Raw genomic sequence first — 22,936 nt, 5'->3', positions numbered from 1 at the left:
CCACCTCCCCCAGGGAAACCCTCTCTGACTGGTGACTGATGGTGTTTTCTGAATATGATTGTGGGCTCTAATCAATGTTTCAAATCATCAAAAGTAAATTCCTTTTATGGGATGACTGATCTATGTTCCGGGTCTTTGTTTACTCTCTCTCTCTCTCTCTCTCTCTCTCTCTCTCTCTCTCTCTCTCTCTCTCTCTCTCTCTCTCTCTCTTCTCATCTCTCTCTCTCTCTCTCTCTCTGCGTGTCTAGCGCTCGCCCCCTGGGCCGGGCCTGGGCCCCGCTCCCATGTCCCAGTTCGGAACCATCTCGCGGCAGATCTCGCGGCACAACTCATCCACCTCGTCCTCCGTCCTCCATGGTTTCCGCCACGGGCACGTACCGCCGCGCGCCCTCGGTCACCTCGCAGTTCTCCCTGCAGCAGCAGCAGCAGCTTCTGCAGCAGCAGCAACTACAGCAGCAGCAGCAGCTACACCAACAGCACCTACAGCAGCAGCAGCAGCAGCAGCTGCCCCATATTAATGGAGGCACTCCTGGTTATGCCCAGAACTCAAGTAAGACCCCCTCCCCTAAACATCTACAGACAGCCATGGTGGCCAAGGGGGTGCCATGGATACGGAACCTAAATCTTGTCTTTTGGTTTTTTTTTTTTGTTGTTTTTTTAATCACTGGGAGTCAACCCTTGTATTTTTGTCTTATGAAAAGCTTCAGTCGAAGGCCCAAAACAGGGCAGTCACGCTCGCCATACGATGTGGGGGGCCGTGAGGGCCTCGTTTTGGGAAACTTCGACTGAAGCTGTTGTCTCAATACTGGACCAGTTGAAAAGATTCTTATACTGTACCAATCACTCGGGTTGATCCCCCCCCCCCCCGAGTTTTCCTATAAGTCACATTTCTATGAATTAACGTTGAAGATAAAGGATCAGATTTGGAATCAGAACCCGTAGTAACGAATTTGTCTGGTAATCTTTGGTGTATTGCTGTGCAGACAGACAAGTAGCATTAAAAATGAATGCTTAATTGCCTGAAAATGAACCAAAAAAATTTCATAAATGTACATAATACTACGCAGCAGATGGAGATCAATAATGAATTAAATGGATGTCATTATTTACTGGGTTATAAATATGAACCGAGGAGAATAATCTACGTGTGTATATCGACAGTGTGTATACGGACAGTGTGGATACTGCGAATAACGTCGGGTTAGTCTCACTTTTTGGCGCCGTTCCAGTACGTCGCTCAGTTCATGGCACGATGAGCGAGCGGCCACGCCCTCCTGCTGCAGCGCGCTGCAGTACGACTGGGATGTCTGGAAATGTACACCTCCATCCCGCGGCGGTCCAGGCCCAGCGTCTTGGCGGAGCTCTCCCGCCCCCTCCTTGCTCAGGCTCACACTTTGCGGGCGTCTCCGGGCATCGAGGTCAGGAAGCCTCCCCGGGGCGAAGGGCGCTGCGACGTGGACGTCATCTCGATGCGCTTCACGGCGTTCCCGCGAAACGCCCGTTTTCACTGCCGGGAAATACTTGCGCTCAGTTCCGTCTGGGAAGTCAAGGAGTCAAGTCAAACGACCTTCCTCCGCCCGCCGCTGCCCGCCCTGGATGTCTTTGAAAGGCTCCCAGTCTCAACGCGGCGGGGAAGGCCGGTTCAACTGGTGTTTTTTTTTTTTTTTCGTCGATGTCTTCGCAAATTCCCAAAGAATCTAAAGCACCAAGTCGACTTTTCACAGAAGCGACGCTTTGAAGGAGATAGAACAGATCCGGAAGTCACCCCCCCCCCCAAAAAATTTTATCAACAGACTTTAACCACGTTCAACTCTGCAGTTGGATCATTGTTTTCAGATTATTGTTAGAAATATTTGTGTCAGGGAGGAGAAAATGTACCGCGTATGTAAGTTTTCTTTTACTCCTAACTACTTACAAATGACCCTGAGAGGCCGGGACAGGCTTAGATTTCCTTAAAAAGGAACGTCCACAGTTGGTTTGAACGCCGGCGGCTGGGCGCTGACCTCCAGTGACAGCAGCACATCGGGTTGTTTTAGTGTTAATATCCTGAAGGGATGCTGGTGATAAACTCTTAGAGATGAAGTACACATAAACCTTAAAAAATACATTTTCAATAAAAAACACTATTTTGGGTAATACTGGCCAGTGTTTTGTTTTTTACTGACGCATTCATAGCCTATTTTATTTTTTTTAAGAATTGAAAAGTGCCTTTTCACCCACAGGGGGCTTGGCACACTTCACAAAATTAAATAATACAATACTCATATCATAAATTATTATGAATAGCTACAAGATATTATATTTCTATTTTGTATTACATATATAGGTATTATTATCTTTTATATATATAAATATATATTTCATACATGTATATATTTTTATGTTCATATTTTATGCACTTATATTACATATTAATTAAATCATGATAATTAATTATATGTATTTAAAACATTTTTTTTTACGTATATATATATATATATTTCATATATATATTTTTTCATCTTTTACAATGCCAGCAAGGTTGAGAATAGCATCAAGTGTCAGTCAGGACGATAGAGTGCAGACGCCTGCAGCTGGATTAGCGCCTCAGCTTCGTCTGAATGACAACGTGATGCGACCCTGGGCTCATCCTTCAATCTCTGCAAAAACATCTCGTCTCGGCCGCGCCCGACTCTCAAACTCACCTTCGCCGCATGCGTTTACGATCCGCGTCGCACAACGCCACACGCTGGCTTAATCCGTCTCTCTCACACACACACACACACACACGCTCATAGGTCTGTATAAATTGCTGCATGGGAAGAGGTTTGTATATTTTGGTGGGATGGCGTCACGTGTTTGTGTTTCTTTCAGCTTTTCTAAATCAGGATGCTTTGGGATCTGGGATGCACAACTTTTTTTTTTTTTTTTTTTTTGGACATTGTTCACCGTTTTGATTTTTGGTGACTGATCTGATTAGTCTGGTGATTTGATCTGTCTGTCTGTCTTTCTGTCTGTCTGTCTCCATCCCTTTCTAATGATCTGGGTTTCTCTATGTCTCTAATTTTTCCTGCTTTTCTGTTTTTCTCTCCCGGTCTCGTTTTGTTTCGATCATTTCTCTCTCTCTCTCTCTCTCTCTCTCTCTCTCTCTCTCTCTCTCTCTCTCTCTCTCTCTCTCTCTCTCTCTCTCTCTCTCTCTCTCTCTCTCTCTCTCTCTCTCTCTCTCTCTCTCTCTCTCTCTCTCTCTCTCTCTCTCTGTCTGTGTGTCTCTGTCTGCTTCCAGTGTCTGTCGCTCCTCCTCCGCCCCCCATGCCTCAGCTGACACCACAGATCCCTCTGACTGGCTTTGTGGCCAGGATGCAGGAGAGCAGTAAGTCGCCCCCCCCCCCACTCCCAGCATGCACTGGGGCTCGTAGCGCTGGGCGACATGGAACAACCACCCGACTTACATACATCACCAGAAATATCCGTTGATGAGCTCAAAATCAGAACCAAAACTCTTTCAAATGAAACTCCACCCCGGGCCCCGCGAGGAGCTTCTCAAGCGTCAGAGTCCTTCTGTCGTTGACCCATCGCCCGGCTCCATGCGCCCGCTCCACTCACCCCTGCGACGGCGAGTCCTCCTCCCCCAAACCCCCGTCCTCCTCCCCCAAACCCCCGTCCTCCTCCCCCTCCTCGGAATGCTCCTCATCTGCCTTTCCTGTGACTCAGCCTGACGTGGGGAACCTGCGTCCGCTTGGCGCGTTTGTCCATTTTGTCGTCGTCCTTCGCACGGCTCCTCGTTAAGCACCAACTCCAGTTGAGCGCTGGCGACAGGAGAGGGAACACCCCCAACGGGTTCAACCGGCTGTGTGTGTGTGTGTGTGTGTGTGTGTGTGTGTGTGTGTGTGTGTGTGTGTGTGTGTGTGTGTGTGTGTGTTTACCAAAGTGGAGCGCTGAAGTCCTCGCGTGAACCGCTCGCCGTTGACTCGGCCACGTGTTTGACTGACGACCAACTTCAGCTTGTTGGTTGTTTGCTGGTTGTTTGTTTGTTTGTTGTTGACACGACCCTCTAGTGGACGCCCGCGGCTCAGCGTCCGTTTCCGGAACTGAGTCTCCCGTTCGCTCTCTCCACCGACGTTTCAGAAAATCACTATATCGAGAGTTTTCAGCCTGTTACCAAGGCAACCAGCCAGCAGACCAGTCGTGACCGTGAAACTTGATTCGGAACAAAAAAGAAATTTGGAGATCGGGAGGGGGAGGTTATTTTAGGAACTAGGCATCCCATAACCCATTGGGAACGATGCCTTTCCAACGACTTCCAGCCTCACGACACTTTAAGGCTTGTTCTTAAATTGAACCGCTGTCGCTGTCGCTGTAGTTTTCATATTGTTGAACATGGTGTTGACGTCATGGTGGCTCTGTGCTGAACGTTACGTCATTTTAACATTTCATCCCATTCAAAGACCCGGGGAAGCGCGTGTCGCTGTCTGTCATTGTGCATGTCAACTTCCTAGATGCATGCCCCCTAAAATACTCATTTCCATTTTGCATGAGAGCATGACTGCATGATTATTTTGGGATGTTTTTCCTAAAATGGGGGTTAAAACTCCCTGTCCACCCCCACCCTGCCTCCTGTGCAGCTACCGCCCTTGTAGCTGTTTTTGGTATTGTTGTTGTTCTTTCCTGACCTCCTCCTCTTCCTCGCCCTCCAGTTGCGGACACGCCCACCCCGCCGCCGCCTCCCCCCCCGGAGGACCTGGCCCTGTACGACGACTCCCCCCCTCCCCCGCCGCCTCCCCCGGTGGACTACGAGGAGGAGGACGCCGCCGTGGTGCAGTACAGCGACCCCTACGCCGACGGGGACCCCCAGTGGGCGCCCACCAACTACATCGAAAAAGGTGAATCATCTTCTCTGGGCGTGTCCACAGGATGGAGCCAAGGACCAGGCTGGAAAAAAGTCTGAAATTCTTCTCTTTTGATGGTATTACCCAGGGTAGTATTTATAGGTTATTTCGGGGTTTATTTTCCTGACTTTTCTCCCAGGGGATTAAAACAGCGTTGCTTATCTTATGAAACTGTTTGTACATATAATACATACAGTATATATGATTGAATACAACATTACTTGCACAAACATATTCATTCAGAAAATGGAAGTTGAGGATGATTTCTGTGAAATATATTAAACCTTTGAGTCTATTTTGAAGTCCAAAAGTACAGAATGTGGGTAACTTTCACTTCTACAAATGCAATAAAAGTACTGATTACCTCTTGCTATGCTTAATACTGTATTACAAAGGTCCAAAAAGTGTTAAATAGAATAATTTAATTAATATTTATTTATTATTATTATTATTATAATTATTATTATTATTATTTAATATTAGATTCAACTTATTGTTTTATTTACAGAAACCATTTTTTGCTTGAGCAGCATAAGCAAAGCATGCACTTTAAATTCAACCTGAAAATATTTCCATCCATTTTTGTAATTTTTTTTTTTTTTTTTTTGTGATTTATTTTCAAGAAACATACACAGATCAGTCACAACATTAAAAGCACCACTATTAACACTAATACTGTGGAGCTCCCCCTCATGTCCCCAAAACAGCTGTGAGGTGGAGGCATGGACTCCACCAGACTCTGAAGGTGTCCTGTGGTATCTGGCACCAAGACGTTGGCAGCAGATCCTTTAAGTCCTGGAAGTTGGAGGTGGGGCCCCCACGGATCAGGCTTGTTGTTCCAGCACATCCCACAGATGCTCCGCCGGATCGGACACTAACCCCGCCCATCCACATGATGTAGAAGAAACGTGATTCATCAGACGTCCACCTTCTTCCATTGCTCCCTGGTCCAGTTGTGACGCTCCTGTGTCCATTGTAGGTGCTTTCAGGGGTGGACAGGGGTCAGCATGGACACTGTGAGCGCTCCCATACGCAGCAAGCTGCCATGCACTGTGTGTTCTACACCTTTCTATCATAGCACCGTTCACTGTTTCACCACTTTGTGCTGCAGTAGTTCTTCTGTGGGATCCAACCAGACGGGCTGGACCTGGCTTCCCACAATGAGCCTTGAGCCCCACGTCCCTGTCGCCGGTTCACCGGTCGTCCTTCCTCGGAGCACTTTTGGTCGGTAGTAACCACTGCATAGCGGGAACAGCCCACAAGAGCTGTGCTTGTGGAGATGCTCTGACCCAGTCGTCCAGCATCACAATGTGCTCCTTGTCAAAGTGGCTCAGATCCTTACGCTGCTTCAACATCAACTTCAACAACTCACTCTTCACTTGCTGCCTCATGTAATAATAATAATATGTAACAGTATATATAATAACACTATATATAATAATAATATATAACACTATATATATATATATATATATATATATATATATATATATATATATATATATATATATATATATATACAAATAAATAAATCCCACCACTTGACAGGTGCCATTGGAACCAGTTGATCATTGTTCTTCACGTCTCGTCACTGGTTTAATGTTGTGGCTGGTCACTGCTTTATCTTCGTGCCCTGATGAGAGGGAGGAAAAGAGACTCCTCTCTCTCTCTCTCTCTCTCTCTCTCTCTCTCGGAAAGTTTGAGAAGCGCTTCCACCTTTTCTACCAAAAGTTCTCCCTTCAAACCATCTCCTGCAGTTCGTGGGCTCATCCCAAAGCGGCCCGACCTTTCTAACCCGACGACCCCCCCCCCCCCCCTCCCTCCCTCCAGTCGTGGCGATCTACGACTACGCCAAGGACAAGGAGGACGAGCTGACCTTCATGGAGGGCGCCATCATCTACATCATCAAGAAGAACGACGACGGCTGGTACGAGGGCGTGTCCAGCGGCGTCACCGGCCTCTTCCCCGGGAACTACGTGGAGTCCATCATGCACTACGCCGACTGAGGCCCCGTCACACGGAACTGTGCAGCCACGTCGCCGAGCTCCCGCGGGGGGGGGGGGGGGGGACAAAACAAAAAAGAAAAAAGAAGCGACGGCGGCCGATCCCCCAAGTGTGAGCTTTTTGATACGACAATGACAATGTTCTTCCCCAATACCAATATGATTGCAAATAAATAAAAAAAATTAATAAAAAATTATCTATTTAGTTTATTTTGGTGTTATATGGGATGGGATGGTGGGGGGGGGGGGGGGCCGGGGGGGGCATTGACGGAGGAAAGGGTGGAGTTGCCGCCGTCCCGAGCGGCCACGTCGTCCGTGCACCGTGCGGCTGGAGGAGCTCGCAACAGCGCTCACGTGGCCCATTTTGTTTTTTCGCATCAACGGAGCTGAATCGGCCTCAAATCCAGAGGCGGAAAATCCGGGTTCAGAAAGTGACGAGCGATGCGGTTCTACATGGATATATTTTAACATTTCATGCACAATGGGAATCGCTGCCCACGTTTCAGTTCACCCTCTGATGCGCATTTGCAAAAATATTTCACGGAACTAATACAGAAATTAAACCAGTCCCCGGAATGTAATATTTCAATTTCATCTTTATTTTTCTGTAGGCAATATATCAGATCGCTTTAGTAAACGTGCAATATTGTATGAAATGTTATAAAATATATATATATTAAAAAAATACATGCATAAATAACTGAACTGCAATACTCAAACTTTTATTTTATTTTATACTAAAATAAAATAGTGTTTTTAATTTGACCAGTCTCAAAAATATACAGTACATTAAAAAAAAATTATAAATGGCATATATTGAATATCTGACATGAATAAATGACTTACTCTTACTGACACCTATGTAAGTGGAATATTTTATTTTAGTCAAATGGTCTTATAACTTACAGTGTGGCTATTGCAGTTTTGGCTAAATCGATTCAGAAATTAAAACAGAACTGATTTTATTTTAGTCAAAAAAAAAGTGTTTACTTTCTGAACCTGGAATTTTCCCCATCGCTGCTCAAATCTCGTAAACAGAATAATGTAAAAACAGAAAGAGGTTCTGGTCCACTTCATTGTAAATAACTTAATCGGCAGCAGCAACAGCAGCGATCTGGTCCCGTACTGTGAATATCAGTATGTAATAAGGTTAATAATAACCTTAATGAGGTTAATAAGATGCCTGGACGTTCACCAGATCACTCTGCATCTAGCGATAACTCAGCTTAACCCAATTCATCTCTAATCTGTTATGAGAATAGACCGTAACTGATCAAATATAATAATTAAAATGAATAACCTGTGTGACGCTTGTTCTTTGAAGGAAATGACACCTGAAATTCAGACCCGGGTGTCACTGTAATAGCATGCAACATTTTTTTTTCGCAAGATATATTGTAATCCTAAATTTATTACCATTAAGTCGTCAATGTGTACCTTTTTTTTTTTTTTACTGTCGGAATCACTGAATGATCTTAGATTTCTAATTCATTGATGGACTTTTTTAATGTGGTCATCAAATCAGCTTTTTATTATTTTGTTTTGATTTTTAAGTCCACGGCCTGAAGCGTAACCTGCTTTCGCCTTTTCACCGGCCGGAGAAACATTCCATGCTGACTAACTTCACATCCTCATACCTGTTTTACAGTTGTTTCAACTTAATGTCTTTTTTTTTTGTTTGTTTGTTTATTTTTACCAATCGAAATTTGTAGTTAGTTAAAAAAAATAAGAATCTCTTGGTTGCCGTGGTAACGATGAATGCCGCAGGACACTGCCAGTTGACTGACATGGCGACCTGTATACCTCCACAGCCCAAAAGCAAACTAAACTTCTCCTTTTCTCACTTGTTTTTATTCTAGCATGTGAAGGGCTATGTTTCGTAAGTGGGGTCTAGAAATAATCCTGATCGTTATTTTGATATTTTTTTAGGCAGTATTTGACATGATTTTTTTTTGGTTCCTCTCTGGACTTGAACAGCTTTCCCCCCCGCCCCCAACACACGATTTGTGCGGAAAAGCCTCAATTCAGAAGAGATTTTGTCCTGTGTAAACACAAACGCCATTTCTCAAACCTGCGTCCATCCCTCCACGGTGGTTGAACGCCTCGACCGGTCCGTTTCAAGCCCAAATTCAACAACACGGGTAGAAATGTCAAATGAATGAACGAGTGGAATCTCCTTCCCTGCCCTTGATTTGTATATATATATATGATCTGTTAATTGGAATTTATGTACAGTCTTTTATAATAAACCTTCTATGTACAACATGCACGAGCGAGTGTGGTGACTGGGAATCAACAAAAAAAAGAAAAACAAGCACAACAAGAGTTTGAAAAACAGCGTCTCTTTAATTGGAGTCGCCGGGCGTGGCCGGGCAGGCCTGGGCTGTCGGAGAGCACTTTGTTTTTGCACAAAAGGCGTTTTCCCCCCATCAGCACCTAAGTCGACGTGGACGGATCTCCCCCCTGCCCCAAACACAGATCCACAAACACCACCACCCAACGACGCCCATTTGGAATTAGAGAGCGGGCGGCTCCGCCCGTCTGCCTCGCGGGCGCTGCACGTACAGTACAGGAAAAAAGTAACGAATGAATCAGCGGAGGCGTCTCGATGCGGGTGGAGTCCAGGCCGTTCTGGCAAATCATATTTAACCACAGCACTGAAAACCACTTACACTGTGTGTACATTTTTGTATATATATATATATATTTGTACATATGTTTTTTAATATATATATGTGATTGTGTAGTGACACACCCTGGTTGTAGGTTTCAGTCTGAAACGAGTCCTCGATGTGACTCACCCCTCCCCCTCCTCCACCTGGTGAGGTGGGGCGGTCGTGGAACGTGTTGTGTACTTATTTGAGATGTAGCTGCCGGAGGTGGAGGTCGGTCTGTGGCGTGGAGTGGAGGGGAGGGAGGGAGGGAGGGGGGCGAAGGCGGCGTCACTTGTCCCGGGTCAGAACCATCTCCGTCAGGCGGATCAGCGCGTCGCGCTCGGCCGACGGGCGCAGCAGGCTGACCTGTCGCACCGCCTCCCTGCAGTAGCGCTGCGCCAGGAAGCTGGTCTGCTCCACCCCGTCGCTCTGGAGGGAGGACGTCCGTTACCACACGGGGACAATGAATTTCATCGTTTCGGAGATTTTCAGTTTTTTTCAGAACTTGCTCCGATACGACCAGACTGGGCTTTTAAAGGAGGCGGGTGCAGGTTTCCCGGGCTCTTAAGTGTTTGGAAGTAAAAATCCTCGAATTAAAAGTTTGTGAATATACGTCTGTACCAATGAAAGGGTTTAAATGCTCCGCAGGTCCCAAAACATTAAAATAGCGACAGGCGACCACAAGAGACAGCGACAGGTCGCTGTGAACTGTGAGAAATGTTCATATTAAAAAAAATACTAAATCAGCGACTGTTTGATTTCGTGGTTGTGTTGAAACCACCAAGTGAAATCATGGGTGTCGGCTTTGGGGAAGTGGAATTAAAGCGGCGGTGACGGCTTGGGCCACAAGATGACGGCGTGGACACTTTCATCACTCGAGAGGGATCGGTGCTCAGCGCGGTACAGACTGGAGTTCCCATTTCACAGAATTTATTATTATTATTATTATTTCATAATTATCATTATTCTTATTACTATGATTATTTTCTTTATTATATTTATTAATTACCTTTATCATTATTACTATGATTATTATTCGTATTATAATAACTGACTTATTTTTATCATTATTATATTTTTATTATTATAACTGATTTTTTTTTTTATTATTTTCTTTCTTATATTTTTATTATTATAATAACCATGACTATTATTTATATTATTACTATTATGATTATTTTCTTTATAAAATTTTTATTATTATTATTTTTGTATGACTATTATTTTCTTTATTTTGTGTATATATATATATATATATATATATATATATATATATATATATATATATATATATATATTTATTTTTTTCCCCCCCCCCACAAACACGTCAGATAATAAACAGATGTTTTAGCCGCCAGCTCCCACCTTGAGCACGTACTGCCAGGCCCGGTCCACGTCTCCCTTGGAGCTGAAGCGTCTCATGATCATGGCGTGGAGCTCGGGAAACTGGAGCGGAACGACAACAAAAGCCACAGGATCGGTGAAAACCGAACCCGAGCGGTAGCACAATGTTTTGGGCTTTGGGTCAACGTGCCGCCTGCTGACCTGCTGGCAGGCGAACAGCACCGGCCCGGTGGCCAGGCCCAGCCGGAGGTCGGCGGCCGAGGGCTTCCCCAGGCGACCGGCGCTGGAGGTGAAGTCCAGCACGTCGTCCACCAGCTGCAGAGCACAGTCAGCGCACGGACGTGAGCTCATGTCTTTGTTTGTCTTTTTTTTTTTTTTATATCTCATCCACGGAGGCTGATTCTTCGTTCTAATATTTATGACCACTTTCTGATTTTAATTCTCTTCAGTCGTTTCTTTTCTGCTTCCTGATGCTCACTTTGTCCAAAAAGTGATAAAATATAAATAACAATTTAATCACTCACTAACGTACTGTACCTTTAAGCAACAATTATGAAAGATGCAGCGTTTACCAGAAAGAATGATAAAAAATATATATTTCAAATGATTTATCACAAGTAAATGAGTCAAACAAAAATAAATAAATATAAATCTGTTTTAACGACTGCTTTGTGACTAGAAACATCCTTTTGTGTTTTCCTTTTGACTTAAAACCGAATCTTTTCGATCATTAAGAGTCAAACCAATTGATAGACATCAGAATCTTTTAATTGATCCAGTTCTAAGAGAAATGAAATAATTTATTATTAATCAATTTAATAAATTAATTAACTTTAGCCGACGGTGACGCAATGATCAAAAAAAAAATAAGGCTTCGGTCAAAAAATACTTGTTTTTTTTGTTCGTGATCAATTAACTTAATGCATTAAATTAACTTAGAAATGTTAATTATTCTCATTTGCCTGACAAATAAATGGATGTCAACAGAAGTCGATTAACAGACAAAAACACCAAAACAAATTCAATAAATATTTTTCATTGGTTCAGAAATGACCTGAAATTCAATGCAATAAATGGATTTTAAATAACAGACAAAGAAACAAACTTAAAATCCCCCCCAAAAACAACATTAATTTCAACAGATGTTACATTACCTGAAATGCGATGCCCACATTCTTCCCGTACTGATAGGCTATTTCATGGACTTCGGGGTCAGAGTTCACCAGGATAGAAACCTTAAAAAAAAAAAAAAAATAGGACAAGCGCCGGCCCGTTTAAAACTCCGGCCTCCGCCACTTTTTTGGGGAGTCGTTCTCGAGGCCCCGTAGGGGAGCGGGCGCGGTGGTTCCATGCGGAGATAGAACGTACATACTGCTTTACAGCTGTTGGCGATCAGACTGGCCGTCTTCTTGAAGGTCTTCTCCAGGTAGTGCTTGAAGCGCTCGTTCTCGTTCTCCTTGGAGCCCAGCTGCATGAACTCCCCTGGAAGGAACCACAAGCGGCCGTCAGGACGCCGCCTGCTCCCGCTCAGCGCGGTGGGCAGTGAAACCGCGGCTCGCGTCCGCGTCGCCGCCTCCTTCGGTTCGCCGTGCCCGGGACCGAGCTCCGGCTGCGGTACCGAGCGCTGCAGCGAGGGGGCGCCAACGCAAGCACCGAGCGGAGACCTTTTCCAAACCTCTAATAGCTTCAAAAATAACAAAATATTGTATTTAATTAATAATTTCATTAATATTTTTTTATAATAAATATAATAAGCGATGTTATATATTTCTATTAAAAAGTATATTATAATAATAAAATAATAAAAAATATACTGTATACTGAAGTTTACAAAAAAATGTCTGCCGCTCGTCAGTCCATTTATTCTTTTAGTTTTCTCAGATAAAAGAAGTACACGCTGACATCTTCCTCAACGGTAACATTTGTTTTGATCGTTGTGGTTCGTGCGAGCACTGAGGATACGGCCGAGTCGGACTCCTTTTCAATCACTTCTCAAAACCCATTTTCATAGACCTGCTATTGTGTGCTGTCGCCCCCCTTCTTTATCTATTTTATTTTTATCCTTTTTATTTATATTTCTTCTCATCATATTGTATTTATTTATTTATGTTAAATGTCTCTTTATCCGCTTTTTCAATTTAATGAATTCATTTAATTCCTGTTTATTAATGTTCCTTTGCCTGTTAATTTCCTGACCTGAGCACTATGCTTTTATTTCATCTGCCAAAGCACTTTGTAAACTGTGTTTTTAAAGGTGCTATATAAATAAAGCTATTATTATTATTATTATTATTATTATTATTATTATTATTGTAATCAATAATAGTATTGTTGTTATTATCATTATAATTATTAAAATTATTATCAGTATTATTATTATAATTATTGTTACAAGATCAGATGTGTCCTCTACTGCCCCCTGGTGGAGTCAGGCGTACAGCCGCCACAGGAACATAGGAGGGCACACCTTGCGCTGGCAGGTGGGGCGTCGGCCGGGCGCTATCACCGTGCCTCGCGTGCACTTACGCCCGGTTTGTTTCGGAGGTGAAGCAGCGAACACGTAAACAGAGGACGCGGTACCTCGCACCAGGTCCTCGAGGACCTGCGACAGCACCAGCACCACGGTGTTGTTCCCGATGCGAGCCAGCGCCATGGAGGCGGCGGAGAGGATGAAGTCTCCCGCCAGGATCGCCTGGAAGGGAACAGAGGCAAAAACAAAAACATTTACAACCAAAGACAAAACATTCCAGGGCGGCGGTTTGGAAAACCATGTGTCCTGGCTCACACTGTGGCCCTGACGGGGCCCTGCTTTATGCTTTTCCCATTAAAATAGGGAAGGAAAATAAGGATAGCAACAATATCTTCTGCAGTGAGGCAGGGCGGTGCATTGTTAAAATATAGATAGTGGATATGGTCTGGGGCTGTGGTTATTGTGATATTGAGATACAAACAGTCTTTACCGTCTTTAAGGAGAATTCTAGAAAAGTTATGGACTTACCTGAACTGCATAGACTGTTCTATCTATCAATGGTCATTAGGGCTGAACAATTTGGGGAAATAATCGAATTGCCATTATTTAGAACAATACTGCTGTGGTGTGGGGACCCTGGTTGGCTGGTCTAACGAGCAACAGGTTAAAACCCCCATCCCCACACTCACTCAGGAGAGAGGAGCCCTGTCACGTGTCCATCAAGCCCCTTCTCCACAATAAACTTGTGTTTTCTACGACCCCATCCGTCTGTGTCTCTGTGCCCGAGGGCCCTGAACATGCCACCTGGTAGACCAAGCTGCCACCTGAACAGGCACAGGGAAGGGAGACAGAATGGCCGTCCAAAGACACCCTGGAGCCACCAGCGGGTCAAGGGCGGCCCCAGCACCAACGCTCTCCCGACTGGCAGCAGCAGCAGCAGCAGCAGCAGCAACAGCACCCAGGGCGTCCGGCAGAGGACCGGGGTAGAAGCAGGCGCAGCAACCACCACAGGTAACTGCTGGCGGCTAGCTTCTCCGCCCAGCAGCCACCGCCAAGACCGCCCAGCAGCCAGGCCACCCCTCCAAGCAGCCCCCGCAACAGCCAAGCCCGGCCACACCTCCACCAGCCAACACAGCAGCTCGAGGCCCCACGCTCCGGAAGAGAGGAGGGGAGTCTGCATCGTCGCCCTGGGGGAAGGAAGCCGGTGGGCCGTGCTGTTCTGGGGGACCAGGTCCCCTCAAAGGGGATCAGATCATTTTTTGTATATTTGTTGGTTTAAGGTATGGGAACCCTGTTTCAGTGTCCGGTGTTTTATTAACTTATTTTAGGGTCAGTCTTTATTTTTAGGTATAGCCTTCTCCCTGGCCTGAGTTTGGTGTCGGGTATGTGGTGTGGTTTGAGCAGCCACACCTGACCTGGATCTAGGTAATTGGGGACCCAGAATCAGAGTGGCTGCATACCTGTTGCTCGCTGGTTGGTGTGAGGAGTAACAGGTAAAACCCCCATCCCCACACACACTCCGTTTTGATTGTTTTAACTTCAACCTTGTAATGGTTTGAAATATGCAGTGTTTCCGCAGAAGTTTTTTTTTTTTTTTTTTCTAAAAATGTTGAGTACATATGTCCGCATACCTAATTAATAATTTAATACGGGTGTCTGGCTTTTTCAAATGGAATTAACATATGGAAAAATAAAAGCATCTTTGACAAAGACAAGTGTTACTGTAATTGTCAGCAGGACAAAACCGGGAAGTCATTTGAAGGTTTATTACCACATCTAAAGAATTTTAGAAAACCCCCCAAAAATGAGTGAGCTGTCAGGAAAAGGGCCTTGACGTAAAATGTGTGTGGGCTAGTAATCAGGCTGTTTCATTTAGAAGCCGGTCCGGTCCTTTATCAGATGCATAAGCACCAACCCGAAAATGTCATCACATAAAAGTCTCGTAAAAACAACGTGACAATACTATCACGGCATCCGTCATATTGGGCGGGGACCAACACGACCATGAGGAAGGCGCGGTGGAGGAGCAACGCTTCAAGTAAAAAAAAAAAAAAAGTGAGTCACATGAGGTCATCACCGGGCGACTCCCACCTTCCTCTCGCCCCACACGTCACTGATGGTTTTCTTCCCTCGGCGTTGGTCCGAGCCGTCGATGACGTCGTCGTGCACCAGGCTCGCCGTGTGGATCATCTCCGAAATCATGGCTATGGAGCGCTGGCCGGGGAGCAGGTCCCTGCACACAGGGGGGAGCAATCACCCAAAGGTCAACAACACAGCAGGAGGCATTTCATACGATGATACGGCCGGGCGTGATCGTAAAACAACACCCGACGAGGAGTTCCGGATCCTGACGGAACAGTGAATAGAAATCATTTTATCTGTAGTTTATTTCTACAAAAATAGACCCCGGGAATGTCAGCAACCGATTCATCACATGAATAACCTTTATTGATAAAGCACCCGTCGTACACGGCTCCAAGTGGTTTTTTTGTTTGTTTTTTTTTCGGATTCAAAGAGGTAACGAACACCGAACAACGACTTGTCCTCAATTTGGGTTTTCAGTCGTCCAGTGAGACCTTGAGGGATCGCCGTCGCTCCTCAGCGAACGACTCTCAAATCATTATTGGTCCGGACTCATCGGCCTCGAAGCGTCAGACCCGAACTTCCCCAAGCGATTCTCAAACACCCGTTGTAAATAATTCAGCGCCCAAATTTAAATGAGAAACGAACGTCAACCTGGACGTCCGCATGTGTCGTGGAACGAGCCGAGCAGGACATCGGGGATGCTGGCGGCGACGCCCACGTTCCCCGTCCTCCGCTGCGGTTTCCATGACGCGCCGCGCGCTGGCGTAATCGTCCGCAAGTGGTTGCCGGCGGCAACGGCCGTTGTCGACAGACCGGGGCGGCCGCTGCGGCGCGACGACGACGACGGCGACGTCTCACCCGTCTCTGTCGCTGTGGATGTTGAGGGCTCGCGCCATCAGGACGATGATCATCGGTCGAAGCGCCTTCCCCTTCCCGTCGAAGTAGTAGTCGCACAGGGACCTGAGCTCCACCTTGGACACGAACAACTCCTGGAAAACCAAAAGCGGGAAGAGCTCAGCGACGAGGAGGCCGACACACATCTGCTGGTAATTGAATGTGGTAAAAGACATTTCAATGGAAAGTGTTAAAAACCTTTTTGATGTCGTCGTATAAGTGCTTCAGGTCTTTCTGGGCGAGGGAGAAGGGGTCCTTGAGTTTGGCGTCGCTGTGGATCTTTTTACGGACGCAGGGCTGCGGCGTGGGATCCAGGAAGCTGGCTTTGTGCCTGAGGAGAGAACCGAAAAAAATTAATAATAAAAAAACAAAAACAAAGGGGAAAAAAAACAAAAACGGTACGAACGGGAAGGGGGGGCGGGAGAGCCGCGGTGCGTGGATATGGGCGGCGGCGGCGGCGGCGTCCCAACTCACCGGGCGAGGGACGGGGCGGAGCGTCCGGACGGGAGGAGATGAAACTGGGAAAGGGGGCGAGACGTGAGATCTATGGGTGAACGACATCCTGCACAAGCTCCGCGTCGTCGTCCTCCATCATCCGCTTCACTACACCCCGCCGTGGGGGGGCGGGACCGACATGGCGCCCGCCGCCGTTTTTCCACGTATTTGAGCTTCGTTAACTCCCGCCGCGTTTCAAAGCAAAACACCTGCGCTGGTTTTGGGTTTTTTTTATTTTATTTTATTTTATTTTATTTTATTTTTTAAACTCGGCCACATCTCCAGCTCAAACCAAACACATTCACTTTACTGTCACACAGGAATCAAGTAGAAAGAAGATATCCACATTGAAGAAGCTGGAATCAGAGAATTTGTATAGCACTTATATAAAGTACTTCATATATGTAGTTATATACAGCACTTATATAAAGTACTTCATATAAGAAGTTATACAGCACTTAAATAAAGTACTTCATGTAAGTAGTTATATACAGCACGTATATATATAAAGTACTTATATAAAGCACAAATATATAGTACTTATATAAAGCATTTATATAGAACACTTATATATAGTACTTATATAAAGCATTTATATATCATTTTATATAAAGCACTTATATATAGTACTTATATAAAGCACTTATATATAGTACTTATATATAGTACTTATATAAAGCACTTATATATAGTACTTATATAAAGCACTTATATATAGTACTTATATATAGTACTTATATAAAGCACTTATATATATATAGTACTTATTTAAAGCACATATACATAGTACTCATATAAAGCACTTATATATAGTACTTACATAAAGCACTTATATATATATAGAACTTATATAAAGCACAAATATATAGTACTTATATAAATATTTATATAGAACACTTATATAAAGCACTTATATATAGTACTCATATAAAGCACTTGTATAGAACGCCTTTGTATAGTACTTATATCATTTGCATGAGTATAATCGTGTTTTTTCCCTCCTGTGCAGGGTCGCTCGGTGCACCGAGCCCCCGGTGGGAGGCTCGGTCACCGGGGGCTCGGTCACCGGGGGCTCGGTCACCGGGGGCTCGGTCACCGGGGGCTCGGTCACCGGGGGCTCGGTCACCGGGGGCTCGGTCACCGGGGGCTCGGTCACCGGGGGGTCCCGACCTCTTCAAGCGGAGGGTGCGCGCGCGCAAACCGGAAGTGGAAGCCAGACAATTCAATTCAAAATCAAAGCAAAACAATAAACAATAAACAAACAAAAAAAAAAACTGATTTTACCGGAATAACTCTGCAGGATCTCCATGCACGTGCATTACGACAATAATAATAATAATAATAATCATAATAATAATAATAATAATCATCATAATAATAATAATAATCATCATAATAATAATAATAACCGTCGCGGTATTTAATCCGCGCCGTGACCTTCTGCTTTGACAGCGCGCGCCCCGCACCGGGTCCCTCTCGCGCACCCACCTCTGCGCCCCTCCCCGGTGCGGCGGGGCAGCTCGCGCGCGGGGCGGCGGCGGCGACGCGTCTCGCGAGCGCCGGACACCGGCCGGCGCTCGCGCTCCATCTCCGGCAGAGCCTCCACGGGAGCGCCATGTTCCGCGGCACGCGCTCCTCCTCTCCGGTTCCCCTCCCGGTTCCGCTCCGGGCGGGGCGGGTGGCGCGCAGGAAGCGGAAGTGACGGGGGCGGGGGGCGGGTTGTTGATGACGTGCCAACGCCAACGCGGAAGTACGCGATCCAGGGCGGCGACCGCTCCTGCTGCTCTGCGGCTGACGCGTTTGTGTTCGTTAAAGAGGCGTTGAAATAGGAGGCAGAACAACAGCGAACTACTCCGAGATAGGAAAGATGGAGGGGCTGCGTTTTTGATTGACTTTTGTTTGCGTTAAACTGGATGAAACGACACAACAGGGCGGTTCAGTGTGTTCTAACTTATGGGGACCAGGGGCCGAACGCATTAAAACACTGTAAAACAAAGGAACAAAATCCACACCAACTTCCCACGATTCAAATTATTTTCAACCAATCGACACGAAAAAATAAACAAAAAACCTTAAAATACATCCCTCGATAATAATCCCACAGGCTTCATTTTCCTCCTGCACTAGCGCTGGGTATTGCGGCCCTTTGACGGGAACCGGATCTCACGGCTCCGTCTGGTTTCTCGGGGGGGGGCGGCGAGGGAAGGAGGCTTAAACAGACGCCGCGACACATCACGGCTGTCTCGCGAAACTTGACGCGGGGGGGGGAGCGCCTCATCGCCCGGCGAGACTCGGTGGTTCCCTTCGTTCCGACGGAGGAAGCCGGAACCGGCACCGCGCCCTCCTGCAACGGTCATTTGGTCGGCGGCGCTTAAGGCGTCAAAAGTCATCTCTCAGTGACATCAGTTTCACTGCGGTTCTTTGTTATCCTCCGGTCGTGTTCAACAGGCGGCTCTGCCGTCGGCCGCCTGACAGCTACAAGGTCGTGGCTTTCGATTCCCCGCTTGCAGCTCGTCCTCAGTCAGCGCATCGAAAGCTGTAGAGAGGTGGAAACAGCTTGCAACCAAAAAACCCCCCAAAAAACCCCAAGCGCTGACAATGTGGGCCGTCCGGTGTCTGTTGTTATGTTTTGCACTGGCCGGGGCCGACAACCTTCCAAAAGCCGCCGTCCCGCCGGAGTCCTGCCAACGGGCCGACTGGCGCGGCGTGGCGTGGAGGGGGAGGAGCCGGGAGGAGCGCACCTGCAACGCGTACCCGTTCAAGGTTTCCAGCGAGAGGATGACGGGTAGATGTTCATCGTAGCGCTGCTGCGTGCGACGGTGTCCGCTGTGTGAGAGACGAACCCCGAGCTCAACGCTTTGCTTCCCCGCAGGAGCTTTCCCGATAGACGGGGTCGACGGCAACCACGCCCGAGCTGTGAGGGACTGCGTCTTCTCCAGATCCCCTCCCACGCCCCTGAAAGGCCCGCTGCGACTCGCCGCGGTTTCTCAGGTGACGCGACGTGCATGAACCGCTGTGAGTGGAGTGACCCCCGACAAACAAAAACGCAGACGACGACATTTTGTCCAATTTGTTGGCCCTGCAGGACGCCGTCGAGTCCATCTTGGATTTGGAGGTCGGTGAAGCCCAGTCCGAGGACTTCCTGAATTATGCCAGTGGTGGTAGACTGATACCTGGATCCGTACCGCTTGCACACCGATATGGGGGTCATCAGGTTAGAACGCTGCCTTACTTTTATTTTGTTTTGTTTTGTTTTATTTTGTTTTGGGTTTTTTTACAATTTTTTTTTATTATTGTTTTGTTTTGTTTGTTTTGTTTTGTTTTGTTCTATTGTCCTCTTGGGGAGCTTTTCCATCCGTGACATTTTCTGCTTCATTCTCCTCCACTAGTTTGGCTACTGGGCGGGGCAGTTGGGGGACGGACGAGCCCATTTCCTTGGTCGATACACCAACAGGTGCTTGTCTTTTTTTTTTTTACTTTTGGAAAACTGACTTGCAAAGATAAAAGGCCACGACCCATAATTAATATGGAACTAACTTTTTATTTCACAATGTGTCTCTTTATACTGTAGACTTGGTGAAACGTGGGAACTTCAGCTTAAAGGTTCTGGGAAAACCCCGTACTCAAGGTGTGTTATATATATATATATATATATACAGTGGGGCAAAAAAGTATTTAGTCAGCCACCAATTGTGCAAGTTCTCCCACTTAAAAAGATCAGAGAGGCCTGTTATTTTCATCATAGGTTCACCTCAACTATGAGGGACAAAATGAGAAAAAAAAATCCAAAAAATCACATTGTCTGATTTTTAAAGAATTTATTTGCAAATTATGGTGGAAAATAAGTATTTGGTCAATAACAAAAGTTCATCTAATTTCTTTGTTATGTTCCCTTTGTTTGCAATGACAGAGGTCAAACGTTTTCTGTAAGTCTTCACAAGGTTTTCACACACTGTTGCTGGTATTTTGGCCCATTCCTCCATGCAGATCTCCTCTAGAGCAGTGATGTTTTGGGGCTGTCGCTGGGCAACACAGACTTTCAACTCCCTCCAAAGATTTTCTATGGGGTTGAGATCTGGAGACTGGCTAGGCCACTCCAGGACCTTGAAATGCTTCTTACGAAGCCACTCCTTCGTTGCCCGGGCGGTGTGTTTGGGATCATTTTCATGCTGAAAGACCCAGCCACGTTTCATCTTCAATGCCCTTGCTGATGGAAGGAGGTTTTCACTCAAAATCTCACGATACATGGCCCCATTCATTCTTTCCTTTACGCGGATCAGTCGTCCTTGTCCCTTTGCAGAAAACAGCCCCAAAGCATGATGTTTCCACCCCCATGCTTCACAGTAGGTATGGTGTCCTTTGGATGCAACTCAGCTTTCTTTCTCCTCCAAACACGACAAGTTGAGTTTTTACCAAAAAGTTCTATTTTGGTTTCATCTGACCATATGACATTCTCCCAATCCTCTCCTGGATCATCCAAATGGTCTCTAGCAAACTTCAGACGGGCCTGGACATGTACTGGCTTAAGCAGGGGGACACGTCTGGCACTGCAGGATTTGAGTCCCTGGCGGCGTAGTGTGCTACTGATGGTAGCCTTTGTTACTTTGGTCCCAGCTCTCTGCAGGTCATTAACTAGGTCTCCCCGTGTGGTTCTGGGATGTGTGCTCACCGTTCTTGTGATCATTTTGACCCCACAGGGTGAGATCTTGCGTGGAGCCCCAGATCGAGGGAGATTATCAGTGGTCTTGTATGTCTTCCATTTTCTAATAATTGCTCCCACAGTTGATTTCTTCACAACAAGCTGCTTACCTATTGCAGATTCAGTCTTCCCAGCCTGGTGCAGGTCTACAATTTTGTTTCTGGTGTCCTTTAACAGCTCTTTGGTCTTGGCCATAGTGGAGTTTGGAGTGTGACTGTTTGAGGTTGTGGACAGGTGTCTTTTATACTGATAACAAGTTCAAACAGAGTGGAGCACAGAGGAGCCTCTTAAAGAAAAAGTTACAGGTCTGTGAAAGCCAGAAATCTTGCTTGTTTGTAGGTGACCAAATACTTGTTTTACCGAGGAATTTACCAATTAATTAATTAAAAATCTTACAATGAGATTTCCTGGATTCTTTCCCCCCATTCTGTCTCTCATAGTCGAAGTGTACCTATGATGAAAATTACAGGCTTTTTAAGTGGAAGAACTTGCACAATTGGTGCCTGACTAAATACTTTTTTGCCCCACTGTATATATATAGATATCTTAAAGATTCTTTTTTTTAGGTACAGCGTTGGTACGGCAAATACCAAAGACCCGTTTTTCACAATCTTGCAATCTGAATTAGAATTTCTAAGTGAATGTAATTGTTTTTGGGGTTTTTTCGCCGTGACACATTGATTAACGCTGTGTGTGAATTTGTGGCAGTTCTCGTTGCAAGCCTTCAGTTTGAACACGCCAAAAGCGTTGGGATCTTTGGTTGATGCGTTTGCGCCACAGGTCTGGAGACGGCCGCGCGGTGGTGCGCTCCTCGCTCAGGGAGTTCCTGGCCAGCGAGGCCATGCATGCCCTGGGAGTTCCAACCAGCAGAGCCGCGAGGTGAGAAGCGGCACCGCCATGCTCCCTTCCCGACGCTGTTCTACCGGTCGCTCTCTGGTCGCTATCTCATGTGGTGATGTTCCTCCGTCCTCCGCTGTTTCAGCCTGGTCGTGAGTGAGGAGCCCGTGTTGAGGGATAGGTTCTACGACGGCCACGTGAAGAAGGAAAGAGGTACCAGTTCCAAATACGTCAAAAGATTTCTCCTCAAATTCCATCCCCACCCCCCTGTTGGAAGGATCCAACCTCTGAAGGTAAGAGAACCCCAGGGCGGTCGACTGTTTTACCGCCGCAGCCGACCGCTCTCGTGTTTCGCAGGAGCCGTCGTGCTGCGCCTCGCCAGGTCCTGGTTCCGCATCGGATCCTTGGAGATCCTGTCCCGCGCCGGGGAGCTGGATCTGCTGAGGTCCGCTCTGCTTCCGCGACTTCATACGGTGACATCTTCACAGAGCATGAGTTGACCGGCATCTCGCACCGGTGTCCCCGTCGTTTTCCGGAGTGCACCTTGACTTGTTGCTGCCACTGCTTTTACCACGTTGTACGGCACAGCA

The 22,936-nt window shown here is 46.3% G+C and overlaps 3 protein-coding genes across 3 annotated transcripts in view; 2 read left to right on the top strand and 1 right to left on the bottom strand.

Moving 5' to 3' along the window:
• Positions 1 to 6,965, top strand: part of abi1a (abl-interactor 1a) — a 58,555-nt gene extending 51,590 nt beyond the window's left edge. The window contains 6 exon segments of the mRNA XM_080020213.1: positions 249 to 256; positions 258 to 350; positions 352 to 550; positions 3,263 to 3,349; positions 4,674 to 4,859; positions 6,696 to 6,965. Coding sequence (XP_079876339.1) covers positions 249 to 256; positions 258 to 350; positions 352 to 550; positions 3,263 to 3,349; positions 4,674 to 4,859; positions 6,696 to 6,871 — 749 coding nt within the window. The 3' untranslated portion in view covers positions 6,872 to 6,965.
• Positions 6,966 to 9,200: 2,235 nt separating this feature from the next.
• Positions 9,201 to 18,484, bottom strand: pdss1 (prenyl (decaprenyl) diphosphate synthase, subunit 1). The gene is made up of 11 exons (XM_080019990.1): positions 18,299 to 18,484; positions 16,790 to 16,833; positions 16,514 to 16,646; positions 16,280 to 16,410; positions 15,428 to 15,569; positions 13,447 to 13,558; positions 12,239 to 12,348; positions 12,021 to 12,101; positions 11,068 to 11,181; positions 10,888 to 10,968; positions 9,201 to 9,951 (listed from the first exon to the last, which is right to left on the bottom strand). The coding sequence occupies exons 1-11, from the start codon at positions 18,425 to 18,427 to the stop codon at positions 9,811 to 9,813; spliced, it is 1,218 nt and encodes a 405-aa protein (XP_079876116.1). The 5' UTR covers positions 18,428 to 18,484; the 3' UTR covers positions 9,201 to 9,810.
• Positions 18,485 to 18,620: 136 nt separating this feature from the next.
• The window catches only part of LOC307244660 (protein adenylyltransferase SelO-like), an 8,793-nt gene continuing 4,477 nt past the window's right edge, over positions 18,621 to 22,936 (top strand). The window contains exons 1-8 of the mRNA XM_080019924.1: positions 18,621 to 19,595; positions 19,683 to 19,801; positions 19,896 to 20,024; positions 20,200 to 20,264; positions 20,382 to 20,438; positions 22,290 to 22,388; positions 22,492 to 22,559; positions 22,704 to 22,791. Of these exons, the coding sequence (XP_079876050.1) occupies positions 19,409 to 19,595; positions 19,683 to 19,801; positions 19,896 to 20,024; positions 20,200 to 20,264; positions 20,382 to 20,438; positions 22,290 to 22,388; positions 22,492 to 22,559; positions 22,704 to 22,791 (812 nt within the window). The 5' untranslated portion in view covers positions 18,621 to 19,408. The remainder of the gene's footprint in view (positions 19,596 to 19,682; positions 19,802 to 19,895; positions 20,025 to 20,199; positions 20,265 to 20,381; positions 20,439 to 22,289; positions 22,389 to 22,491; positions 22,560 to 22,703; positions 22,792 to 22,936) is intronic.

The sequence above is a fragment of the Zeus faber genome (assembly GCF_960531495.2).
Source record: "Zeus faber genome assembly, chromosome: 19".
Lineage (NCBI taxonomy): Eukaryota > Metazoa > Chordata > Actinopteri > Zeiformes > Zeidae > Zeus > Zeus faber.
The sequence above is the reverse complement of the archived record's forward strand: the minus strand, read 5'-3'. Positions and strand labels throughout refer to the sequence as shown.